This window comes from Nuphar pumila, chromosome 3, assembly GCF_984573655.1.
Source record: "Nuphar pumila chromosome 3, dmNupPumi1.hap1.1, whole genome shotgun sequence".
NCBI lineage: Eukaryota > Viridiplantae > Streptophyta > Magnoliopsida > Nymphaeales > Nymphaeaceae > Nuphar > Nuphar pumila.
The window spans coordinates 20,484,728-20,498,642 of record NC_143251.1 but is presented as its reverse complement, the minus strand read 5'-3'; the positions used below and the strand labels follow the sequence as shown (position 1 = coordinate 20,498,642).

Here is a 13,915-nt window from a genome sequence, read left to right as displayed (position 1 = left end):
ACATAGTTTATAATTTTGACTTGGAATATTAGGTTGTTCTTTCGTTCATGTCCTCATAGTTTTCTGGAGCTTAGTTTTGGAGTTTACTTACAATTGAGTTTTGTAATTAAGTCGGATCTTAGAATTGGAACAAGAGAAAAAAGAGAGATGCTATGCAACTGTTACTGTAAATATTGTTTCTATGTTAGGGACTTACACCATTTATCCTTTATTTAGGTCAAACAAACCTTATTGGAATACACATGTAATATGTTTTAACTTTAATTATCTTTCTGAGTTGAAGCAATACAAGCTTGTGTGCTTGAACTTTCTTGTTTGTTGTTGATCTTAAGATTGCTTGTACGTGCTTTAAAACCTAACACTTGGCTTTACATCTAAGGTGACAATATTTAATTTTTAATTTATTAGCAATACTAGTAAACATGTCTTCATATATTCATCTAGTCCTATTCTTTGTCATTGTGCATATTCATCTTAACACCACATATCTCAGTTATATATTGCCATATATGAAGTTTTAAGAAGCCTAACAATTGCTTATATTGTCATTCTTTTATCACTTCTTATTCCATCTATGCTTGGAAACAGATTGTCTCCTCGATTTAACTGTACACAAGGGAAATCCTTGTTTTGAAATTAAAACAGACAGGGATCATTACTTGTGAAAATTGGAAGCCTGTTGTGATTGCATTTTATATATTGACATACGCCCATGTACTTATTGCTGCCCATATAAATTTTGCCAAGCTTGTTTCACCTTCTGGACACGAGAGATCCTATTGACTATTACTAATTTTTGAACTGCAGACTTGTTGGAGAGGATGGACCAGCACACCACAAGAGATTTATCAGTTCTGTTGAGGTCTCAGCATCAAATAATAAGGTGGTCATTTGAGGTTGATATGAAAGGGAGGGTGAAGGACTCGGAAAACTCTGCAGCTCAAAAAAATGTTGTACCACTTGAGTAAATAAGAAAAGTTGGCAATTAAACTCTAATGCAATGTGTATGAGAAGCAGTAATTGTACAAGCATGGTTGCAGAATAAATTTATGGTGTTTTGACACTCCATTTATACGTGATTTTGTAGACTGAAAGTCTTGAACCTTCGGAGAATTTTCAGTCCCTTACTCGTGTCACGGGCTGGGAAGCGAAGGTCCCTGTGACGTAGCTTCGGGCAATCACACACACCGAAGGCATGCCTTTTAAGCGCACAAGCAATGCACAACACACGCGCACGAGCGGAAGTAAGAGTACGCGTATGCACAAGCACAAAGAGAGAGAGATGCAAAAAGCTTCTTTATAGATACTTGAAAGCAAAGTACATCAAGAGGGAAAGAGAAGGTCCGAATACACGAGGTTCTTAGGCCGTAAGGCCTTGTGGGGCACTCTAGAGTGCCAAAGGGGTGTATACATCAGAGCAAAAGGTGAAAAACATGGCGGTCCGGAACACGCTCCCCTGCCTAAGTTGGCGCCGTCCTCGACGCCAATTGTTCATGGTAACCTTCTACAAGTTGTCGATGCTGAAACATGTTGTTGGCTTTCTCCCAAGTGGCTTCACATTCTGGCAATCATTTCCACTGCACTAAGTACTTTTTGACTTCCCCTAGATAGTTGTTGGAATGGTTGATGATGATATCTGGATCTCTGCCTGGTACACTAACTGCTGAAGGAGCTCGCTGCGGGATCGGAGCACGTTGAGGCCTGCTCCATTGAGGATCTCCTTCATCTTCGTAGAATGGCTTCAGGTTACATATATGGAATACCGGGTGCACTTGAAAGTTTGTTGGCAAGTCCAGCCGGTACGCCAAGTTTCCCACACGTTTGATAATGGTGAAGGGGCCATCATACTTGTGAATAAGGCCTCGGTGGTGGCCCTGAAAGATAGTTGTGCGGTCAGGAAAGAGCTTGGCCAACACTTTGTCTCCAACTCGAAATTCTGCTGGGCGACGCTTCTCATCTGCCCATTTCTTCATGCGCTTGGTTGCCTTGTTTAGTTATGCCTTCGCCAACTCTGTCTGATCTTGCGAGTTCCTGACAAACTGGTATACATAAGGTGCTTTTCCACGTCCTCGCGCAGCAAGGGAGTGCGGAGTCTGCGACTGTTGTCTAGTTGCGACTTCAAATGGACTATGGCCGGATGACTCACTCTTTTGAAGGTTGTAGCAGAATTGAGCCGCATCAAGTAAATCAACCCAATCCCTTTGGTTAGTACTGACAAAGTGCCACAGGTATTCCTCCAGCATGCCATTTATTCTCTCTGTCTGTCCGTCGGTTTGGGGGTGGAAACTTGTGCTGAAATGCAAGTTCATCCCCATTAAGAGAAACACTTCTCGCCAAAACTTGTCAGTGAAGCATGCATCACGATCATTGACGATGCTCTCTGGAATTCCCCAATGCTTAATTACGTTCCGCACGAATAACTTTGCAGTATCCGCGACTGAGCAGGTGGCAGGGGCAGGCACGAAGATAGCATACTTCGAGAACCTATCCACAACCACATAAATCGAAATGCAACCTTGTGCTTTCGGCAAGCTTACAATGAAGTCCATGGTTATGCACTCACACGGGCGACTAGGCACAGGTAGGGGCTCCAGTAGTCCACCGAGTCTCTGATTGATGGGCTTGTCTTGTTGGCAAATCAAGCAAGTCCGCACATAGGCATCTACGTCACCGCGCATCTGCGGCCAGTAGAATGCACGTTCCAACAATGCCAAGGTCCTTTGTTGTCCTGGGTGACCCGCCCAAGTAGTATCATGGCACTCGTGCATCAAGCGCCTCCTCAAGGTATCCTGTCGCGGAATATATAGACGATCACCCACGGCGCGGAGCAAACCATCCTCTAGCCAGAATCTCTGCGTCTTTCCTTCCTTCACCAATGTGATCAATTGTTGAGCTATTGGGTCACTTTTTGAAGCTTCACGCACTTGTTCAAGAAGATCGCTCGTCGGTTGGCTCACACTGTCATCCCAGGTGAGCAAAGCTGCAAGTTCCGCCTTTCGACTCAAGGCATCGGCCACAACATTGGTCCTGCCTGGTTTATACTCAAGGACCATATCGAATTCTGCCAAGAAATCCTGCCAACGTGCTTGTCTTAAACTCAGCTTCTTCTGAGTTTGGAAGTAGCTTGTCGCAACATTGTCAGTGCGCACAACGAATTGTGAACCCAAGAGATAGTGTCTCCATGTGCGGAGACAATGCACGACCGCCAATATCTCGTGCTCGTGCACCGTGTATCGACGTTCAGCGTCGTTCAACTTCCTGCTTTCAAATGCGATGGGATGTTCTTCTTGGAGCAACACCCCACCAATAGCAAAGTCAGACGCATCGGTCTGCACTTCAAAGGGTTGCCGACAGTCAGACAACTTCAACACTGGCTCCTCTGTCAAGGCATGTTTTAACCCATCAAAAGCCTTCTGGCATGCATCACACCATAGCCATGGCCTGTCTTTCTTCAACAGATCTGTGAACGCAGCCGCAATCTGCGAGTATCCCTTGATGAAGCGTCGGTAATAATTTGCAAGCCCCAAGAAAGAGCGCAACTCAGAAACCTTAGAGGGCAGCTCCCATGCTTGAATAGCTTCAATCTTCTTGTGGTCCATTTTGAGAGTGCCACCTCCCACAATATGCCCCAGAAAATGAACTTTCTTTTGGCCGAATAGGCACTTCTTTGGCTTGACATACAATTCGTGGTCCTTTAAAGTCTGAAACACAATCTGAAGGTGCTGAACATACTGCTCCATCGAGTCGCTATACACCACTATGTCATCCAAATAGACGACGACAAACTTGTTGAGGTGCGGGTAGAAGATCTTATTCATTAGGGTCGAAAATGTAGCATGCACGTTCGTCAAGCCAAAGGGCATGACAAGGAATTCGAACGCTCCATATCACGTTACACAAGTAGTCTTTGCCTCATCCCTTTCTGCAACTCTCACTTGCCAGTAGTCCGATCTCAAATCCAACTTAGAGAAGACCTTCGCCTTCCCAAGTTGATCAAACAAGTCTGCGATCAAAGGAAGCGGGTACTTGTTCTTCACCGCCATTTTGTTCAGTGCCCTATAGTTGACGCACAACCGCTTCGACCCATCGTGCTTTGCTTGAAAGAGCACGGGCGCTCCAAAAGGAGCTTTGGATGGTTGGATGATTCCTGCTTCGAGCATACTATCCAATTGTCTGCGTAATTCCTGCAGCTTAGGAATCGCCATGCGATAAGGAGCCATTGCGGGTGGTCGTGCACCCGGTATTAATTCAATCTGATGATCTACCTCACGCCTCGGAGGTAGCTTCTTCGGCATCTCAGCGGGCATAACATCACCAAACTCCTTTAATACTGGCGCTAAGGCCTCTGGGACATTCACGACTTTTTCTACCTCATCTGTAGCATGGATTGTGACAAGAAAAGTTTTGTCACCACTTTTTATGCCTCTCTTCAACTGGAGCGCAGACACCAAACGCTCACAAGGCTTTCCTGTCATCGCAGTAACCATGCAGGGCTGACTCTCACTCTCAAAGCTGACAACGTTGAGGTGGGGCATCGGCACTGCCCTGTTGCTTCTCAAGAATTCCATCCTGAGGATGACTTTAAAATCATCCATGGGTGCGACTGATAACGCGATCCTTCCTGACCAGTTGTGGATCCGCACTGGTACATCCCGAGCAACGCCATAGATGGCTTTAGCCTCTGAATTAACCGCTTTCATGCGACTCTCTTTTTGTTCCCACTGTAATCCCAACCGTTCTGCTTCTTCACGCGAGATGAAATTGTGTGTGGCACCCGTGTCTACCAATGCCTTGGTAAGTCTTCCGTTGAGCAAAATTTCTAAATACATCAGTTCTTTGCATACCGTCGGTTCCACACTGGTTGTGACCTTTACTGCATTCATCATCTGCATTGCGCCAATTGTTGGCGCCTCTGCAAGTTGATCCTCTTCCTCACCCTGAACAGCATTCGCAACTCGGGGTGCACGGTTATCTCCATTCCCTTGACTGCGGTTTCTATTGGGACATGTATCATGCCAATGATCCCCATGGCAGATGCGGCAGTCACGACGATGATAATTACCACCCTGAAAGTTATTCCAATTCTGATTATTATTTTGGCTATCTTGACGGCCATGATTCTGTTGGTTTCCCCGACCAACATTTTGTCCTTGGTCGTTTCTTCGATTGTCCCTTCGGTTGTTGCGATCATTTCCTTGCTGTCTGCCTTGAAATGCAGGGTCATTCCTATCCAGCTCGGCAAGTTTCTTTGCAACCGCAAGCGCCTCAGCTAGTGTTGTGGGGTCATGCCGGATAAGTTCTTGGTTTGCCCATCCTTGCAACCCGTTGCTAAAGTAAAACAACCGATCCTCATCATCCATTCTCTCCACTTCCAACATTATCGAAGAGAATGCCTTGACATAGTCATGTACTGACCCTGTCTGTTTCAATGCCAATAATCTTTTTCGGGCCATTTTCTCTTGATTTTTAGGTAGAAAGTAGTCTCGCATTTCCTTCTGGAGGTCTTCCCATGAGACTATAGCAACCAATCCCCGTCGAACATCACCTAAGCGACGTCTCCACCAAAGGGTCGCTTCATCCGCAAAGTACATTGTTGCGGTGCGCAACCTTTCTGCGTCCTCTTCTATCCTCGCAGCTTCTAGAAATTGGTCCATCTCGTAGATAAAATTCTTGAGATCCTTTGAGTCCCGCGTGCCTTTATACTTTGCGGGCTCAGGTAGCCTGTAACGTGGTCTATCCATATATGTCGCAACACCGCCAACCGGGGTAGTTCTCAACTGCCGCTCTAACTGTTCATTCTTTCGTCGAACAACATCCAATTCAGCAGCCATGATGTTGAACCGACCCAACAAATCATCAAATCTGGTGGAAAAGTCCTTCACCAAGTAGTTAAGTTTAGTGGCAAGACTTTCCACCGAGTCTTCCACTCCCTCTACTGTTGTCTTGATCTCTGCATTAAGATCTCTAAAAGCGACACAAGTTCCATTAACCAACTTCTCCATGTTGGTTACTGACCCAGTCAGCTCCGCCACATCACGCGAGATGGCTGACAACCGATCATCGGCCATGAAGTCCTCTTCAGCAGGAACCATGCTGCTTGAAGGAGTCATGACAATCTTCTTTGGCGCCATTGTCACTCCCAATGTCGACAAGGCTCTGGTACCAACTTGTCACGAGCTGGGAAGCGAAGGCCCCTGTGACATAGCTTCGGGCAATCACACACACCGAAGGCAGGACTTTTAAGCACACAAGCAATGTACAACACACGCGCACGAGCGGAAGCAAGAGTACACATATGCACAAGCACAAAGAGAGAGAGAGATGCAAAAAGCTTCTTTATAGATACTTGAAAGCAAAGTACATCAAGAGGGGAAGAGAGGGTCCGAATACACGGGGTTCTTAGGCCGTAAGGCCTTGTGGGGCACTCTAGAGTGCCAAAGAGGTGTATACATCAAAGCAAAAGGTGAAAAACATGGCGGTCCGGAACAACTCGAATATGCTTTGAATAAATGCATGATGTAAGCCCATTTATAAATATAAGTACATATTTGCAATTCAATGAAAAACAAATAAAAGTTAAAAGGGAAAAATCTATTGGCAAATCAGTTGGGCCAAATTTTCTCAAAAGCCAAAGATAAATTGCTAGGCCTTCCCGTGGGATCAACATTTTGTTGAAAAAACTCTTTTGAGGCTTCTGCATATTTGACAAAGACCAGCTTAAGCTATTAAATAATGGTACAATATTTGTTAAAAAATAACAATGCAAATTTTTTTTAAAAAAAACTGAAGGCCGAGTGATCCAAACATACCACCAAAGTTTGTATCTTTCAAAATATTTAAGATAATAAATCAATTAAATTCTTACCGTACAGATGTGATATATGTACTTGATTTTATAGGGATAAGCTCTTAGAAGCGTTTGATGACAACACATGGGTGAGTTTTTTATAAAGTTCAAAAAAGTAAGGGTCCAAAATCTTTTTAAATTTTTGAGGCAACCAGGTGTGGATTCTTAGTAAATCGACCATGCCCAACACATTTAAAGGGCCTAAACAGCATAAAAAGCACCGAGAAGCTAAAAAACCATTTAGCACGCGGTTTAGCACCAAATGGGTTTGGCACGGACGGATCTCTTCGGAAGTACCTACTCTTACATAGGGATGGCATTGGATCAGGGTGAATGTGAGGGACATGGTCTCCACCCCGGCCTTGTCTCAAAATTCTGCCCTCCATCTCTGCCTTCGTCCTCACATGGGTTTTGATTTTAACCTCTATCCCCGCCTTCATCTTTGGTATAAACGGAGAAAGGCCAAACGGGCACCTGTTTCACCCCGGTTCACTGCCATCCCTAAAGAAGGAGGTTGAACCGTCAAAGAGTAATTTAATTATTTTACTAATGGAGATCGGGGATAGGGCAGGGCGGGTCAGGGAACACGTAAATTTAGCCCTGCCTCCATCCCTGTTTCATGTCCTCTATCCCCTATCTAAACAAGGCGAGGTAGGGTGGGGCCCCATTTTCTCCGGGTCGACTACCATCCTACTCCCACATACTATAAATCATGGTTGTAAGTTGTATCTTCTCATTTAAACCTTATGGGTGTATTAAACATAGTTTATTTATTATGAATTATGCTTTGGATAATGTTTTTTTATATAAAACATGAAATTTTTATACATCATGAGCAATTGATTTTTACTAAATAATGCTTATATATATATAAAAGGTCTGATCAACAAAAAAAGTTTAAGAAATTTGAAAATCTAAAGTTTCTATTAGGTGGGAGTAGGTACTTCTAGAGCACCTTATCCTTACTAATATATATATATATATATATATATATATATATATATATATATATATATATATATATACATATATATATATATAGAGAGAGAGAGAGAGAGAGAGAACAATACATCGGTGCTAAATGAAACATGCTATACGGGTTTTTGGGTATTCTTTTACGGTTGTAATCTCATAAATATGTTGAGCATGGTCGATTTACTCCAAATTTACACTTGGATCATGTTTTTTATGAAAATAGTATTTGAAGTCTAAAAAAAATTATAAAGATTTTAGATCATTGATGTTTTAAACATTATAAAAACCCACTTGTGTCAAAATCAAATGATTCAATTGTTGATCCCTATAAAATCAAGTACATAGATCACACTTGTATGGCTAGAATTAAAAAAACAAAACAAAACAAAAAACTAGAAAACCCAATTAGCATGTTTCATTTATCACGGATGTATTACCCTGTATAATCATGCTAAATGAAATGTGTTAAATAAAATATATTAAATAAGCATTTTGAGATTTTTTGATTAATTTTTAAATTATGACCATATAGGTGTACATGTTTGATTTTTTAGGGATCAACTCTTAGAGCATTCAAGTCGCACATGAGTGGGTTTTTATAAGTTTTAAGAAAATCAACTGTTGAAAGTGTTTGTAGAATTTCAAAAGTTCAAATATCTTTTTTTTTCATAAAAACACATGATCCGGGAACAATGTCTAGCAAATTGATTATACCAAACACACATATGGGATCAAAATCACACAAAAAAACACCAAGAAAGCCAAAAGACCTATTTAACACATTTCGTTTAACATATTTCATTTAGCATGTTTGCATCACTCACCTCTATGTGTGTAGAGAGTGAGGGAAACATGCTAAATGGATTTTTTTTATTTTTTGGTGTTTCGTTCGACCCCATAGATGTGTTCGACAAGGTCGATTTACTAAGAATCAATGCCCTAGCTATGTGTTTTTAACAAAAAAATAATATTTTGAGCTGGGAGAGAAGCCAAGAATCTAAACTAGAGTATGCACAAATGCACAGTAAAAAAAATCAAAACCACAAATTGTAACAACATGATTCATAGATATAGATATGTTAATTGAAAAAAAATATAAAGCCTCTACAATTCTAACCAAAATCAAACACACATTCATGGAATCTTGTTTAATGTTTATTGAAAAAAGACACAAAAATGCCTAATCAAATATTTATGGCATTTAAGAAACCACATAAAAAACTTAAATTTGAACAAAAATCAAATATTTAAGGGTTTGGTATGTAATAAGCAAATTCAAGCATTCATTAATGGAATCTCGCTTAATGATATATAAAAAAAACCTAAAAAATCTAAAAATTATATTTAAACATTTGCACCATTTGAAAAAATACAAACTACCCTAATCTCTAAAAAACCATGGATTTACATTCATTAGAAAAACATACTAATATTCTAACTAAAATCAGGCACTTAGTATATACCTAATGCTAATTAAAAAACATACAAAAAGTTAAAATTATAATTAAACATTTATGCTATTAAAAACTAAATTAAATAAAAAAAATAAAAACTCTATCATACATTATGCTAAAAAAAGCAAATAAAACCCTTAAAATCAAAACATCCATGCTATTTTCAGATAAATCCAAAGAAAAAGAACACAAACAAACTTAAACCTTAATTAAACATTCATGTCATTTGGAAAAGTCCAAATCAATACCTTAATTTCTAAAAAATCATAAATTTATGCTAACTGAAAACAAAACAAAAAAACTATTTGTCTAACCAAAATCAGAGAGAGACAGAGAGGTAGGTATGTACTTGCCACTCGGCTTGGGGGTTTGGCATGAGTGGTACCCACCCTGACCCAGGGCACTATCCACCTGCAGTCCAGTTTAGGGCGGGCACTGCCTACCTACGGTCAGGGTGGGCATGGTCCACCCTGACTCATTACCCCTTGGGTTTTACCCGAAACGTGTCTCCGCCCCTGTTTGGAGCCTCAAAAAAATTATGAAGACTTTGGACTATTGATTTCCCGAACCTTATCAAAACTTTGAATGCTCCAAGAGCTGATCCGTATACAATTGAATATGTTGATCACATTTGTATTGTCAGAATTTAAAAATAAAATGAAAAACCCTCAAAGCTTATTTAGCATGTTTTCTCCACTTTATATATATATATATATATATATATATATATATATATATATATATATATATATATATATATATAGAGAGAGAGAGAGAGAGAGAGAGAGAGAGAGAGAGAGAGAGAGAGAGAGAGAGTATGCAATTCAGATTCAAATGAATGCCTTCTTCTGTAAGACTCATTGGAGAACAGACCATTCAATAACTTTTTTTACCCCCTCACTGAACCGTATGAATCTGAACTATGAACTGACTTGAATCTGAAATACGTCAGATCAAATTTTTACTGAAATTGCATTTTCTTCTCATGATCGGTGGTTTCGAACAGCTACTTATCAGCCTGCAACTCCTGCTATTTTTCATGCTAATTGCTAGGAAAAGGATCGGGAAGAGAGCAAAGGCTGGATTTTGATGCGATATAATGTCAGGGGTAGTCGAAAAATTAACAAAATTAAGGTGAATTTATATACAGTTTTTGGTTTGTGCATACATTTTTTCCATTAACGGAAAGAAGATCTCCCAGCGATATTCTCATATAAAAAAGGTGAATTTGGTAAGAAGCTAATACTACTTTACAGGTGGCAGCATAAAGCATTGCAACTTCTTTTTTCAATCCAACTCTGATGTCAAGGCGGCCATTTTTCATGAAACTGTGGTATTGTGCTTTAAAAACAATGAAAAATGGCTGGATTTATTGACGGGGACTCCGCGTGGTTGGTAGGAGCTGTCGTGGTGGGATGTTGCAGGTTCAAAACCCAGTGGTATATATGTTGAATAATAACTGGTGGCGTCTGCCTAACCCCAGCTTGACTTTAAAAAAAAATTATGTTCGAGAACAAATGAGGAGGACTCAACCAATAAAAGCTTGAAAAGAAGAAGAAGAATAAGCTGGAAACAGAGATCGTAATGAGTTCACATTCTTGGATTCCCATGGGATCCTAATCAGGTGGAAGATGTCTACTAAGAGGGTACGCCTGAAAGACTCGGGGCAGTGACCCATGCAGCAAGAAGGATTCTATATATGTTCAGTCAACCATATCACTTGTGTAACAAAAAATGGTCATTATATAACCTTGAATTTTTTACTGCCTACTTTATTCACAATCAACATCATTGAGCCAATGTAAAACTATCCCGGTGAGCAGCAGTTCTGTTTCATTCATCCCCTATGTCACCCCCTATCTTTATGCCTCTCTTAAATCTTATGATGCAAGTTGTTTTGATCAAATTTGACTTTATAGATGATTCAGCATGGTCGAGTTGGTAAGAATAGACATTTGGATCATATTTTTTGAACAAAAAATATATGATTTTTCAAATCACAAAATTTTGTGTTTTGTCGACCATTGATTTTTTTAATTACTAAAAATCCCTGCACACAAGTGGGATTTTGGAAATTTAAATGTCTATTTTCACTAAATGAATAATGTAGATCTCATCTCGTTAATGAAATTCAAAGAAAGGGTAGGAAGATAGGGAAGACATAGGAGATGAGTGAAACCGATTTGGGTGAGCAGCTAGGGGAGTACTCATAGAGTTTTACATTGAGGATGCCTAAACACATCCACGATCAACATGACACCTCTTGGCTCATGGTGGGTTTGTCCTCGATTTATTTGGGAAAAAAAACACCAACATCTCTGCTCTCTCTCTCTCTCTCTCTCTCTCTCTCTCTCTCTCTCTCTCTCTCTCTCTAAAATGTTAAAAACATTTCAAAAGTCACAGGAAACCATCAATATTTTGTAATAGCTTGACTCACCCCTTAATTTGTTGTATACAAACAACCATATTATGTGCACGTACTCAAGAGAAAACAAAGACAAGGTGCTCTCGAAATTAATTCAATAAAAGAAAACATGCAGTCGACCAACCGAGAGAAAAATATTACATCAGTGAGAAAAAAAATGAAAAGCAATAAGCATTTTGCACTGGACAAGTGGCCAACCAAGTTGTCTATCCACATCATCTTGTTCAAGCTTCCCATTGGAATCATTAGTTGGGTGCACATAATTAAACTGGATTCCCAAAAAAATAATCCAGCATGAAACAAAGTGTTTGACGCTTTTCTTTTCTCCCTAGTGATGTTTCTACATGGTTTCAAGTTTAAAAATTCAAAAAGCTTTTTCCAACCGTCTTTATGGGGGTGGAAAAGAGTTGCTAAGATTGTCTAATATTGACCAAGATCCTGATTTTAGTATTTTCAAGGGACTGCTGAGTTCATGATACGACCGGATGCATAAAGTATCTCATGATACACCAAGATGCAAACACTGTCACATGGACATAGACTTAATACAAAGACGCGCGAGACATGGATACCTAATTCTTTTGAAAACTAGGACATGGCACTGGTTTTGTATTATTTAATTTATAAGAAGGTACTTTAGATATTATTAAAATGCATCAAATATTTATAAAATAATATTCATATACCCCATGGTGTGTCCCATGTGTTTGTGTTGTGTCATGTCGTGTCCTCCAGAAAAGATATCCTAAATGGCATTTTCCTCATCCCAATTGAAATGTTAATCAACTTGGCCATGTTTTACATGATAATGGCAGGCCAGCCGAGTTTTGGCATGACTCGACCAAGTCATAGGTTGAATTCACTGAGTTTATATATAATATACTAATAAAATATCATATAATGTAAATTATATATAATATATTAAAAATATAGATATTATATAAATATATTTATATATCTTTATAAATTATAAAGTTATCATGAAGAGTTAATGGGTTGCCAAGTCAGTATTCAGTAGATCCAATGATCTGAGCAGAACACTTATATAAGTGTTCTATCAAACGGTGTGTGTGTGTGTGTGGGCAATGTAGTGGCTGCCCCTCCTATTAAACAGGCAGGACCCAATGTACTGCCACTCCCTCCCTCTTAAAAGGTAGAACACTTATATAAGTCTTCAGACCTGAACACAACCACGCCCCCAATCAATGACGAGTCACTGAATTTTAAAACTATGCATAGAATTTTGAAGAGCCACCAAAATTGACACAGTACTTAGCCATATAAGACTGCAAAAATAGTAAATAAAGATGAGACTAATCTTACTTCCTAGTAAAACGAAACGAAGTGTTGAATTTTCATCCAAGCTCTCTTTTTTCATGACAGCCATGACCAAATTCTTGATCTGTGACCATTTCTCCGCAGAAACTCTAAACTTCCGATTATAACTCATACAAACATTTGAGTTGTGTATATCTCAAAAATATGGGATAAAAATAGGGATGGCAGTGGACCGGGGAAAGGTGGAGCCCCGCCTTGCTCCGTTTGGACTGGGGCATGAAACGGGAATGGAGGCGGGGATGGAGGTTAAAATCCATCCATGTGTGAAAATGAAGGCGGGGATGGACTTATGCTTTCACATGCCCTGCCCCATTCCCAATCCTTCCAAGGGATGACACTAGACCAAGGGAAAATGGGGCCTCGCCCCGCCTCACCCCCGTTTGAACCGAGGATGAAGGACATAAAACGGAGATGGAGGCAGGGGCGGAAGTTAAAATCCATCCCCGTGCAGGGATTGAGGTTCGGATTTTGAGACGGGGTGGGGGTGGAGACCTTGTCCCCCGCTCCGGTCCTGGGACATTGTCATCCCTAGGTAAAAAGGAGATCACATCTCGAACAATCCTGATCCTTATCCTGATTCCAAACGTTAATAAAGGTTAGATAGTAGACAGGTGACTTCCATGGTTTTGTCTTAAATAATGATCTGATCAAGAGAATAAAATAATTTTGACCAATAAACGTGTCCAAAAGTGGTTCTACCACTACGCGACTCTTGTGGACAGGAGCGATCAGAGGGACCCTACCACCACCACCACCACCACCAGGTGGAAAAAATTAACCAACTTGGGAGAAGCTCACTTGTCAAATCACATACTTTGGTTCCTGTTAGATGTGAAAGGTGACCAAGTGGGGGTCTTCTGCCGGTTGCTTGAGTCG

At 40.3% G+C, this 13,915-nt stretch overlaps 1 protein-coding gene across 1 annotated transcript in view; it reads left to right on the top strand.

The window, feature by feature from the left end:
• The window catches only part of LOC149842219 (QWRF motif-containing protein 2-like), a 79,934-nt gene extending 78,850 nt beyond the window's left edge, over positions 1–1,084 (top strand). Inside the window, exon 7 of the mRNA XM_089999006.1 lies at positions 808–1,084. Within this exon, the coding sequence (XP_089855132.1) occupies positions 808–968 (161 nt within the window). The 3' untranslated portion in view covers positions 969–1,084. The remainder of the gene's footprint in view (positions 1–807) is intronic.
• The last annotated feature ends 12,831 nt before the right edge of the window (positions 1,085–13,915 follow it).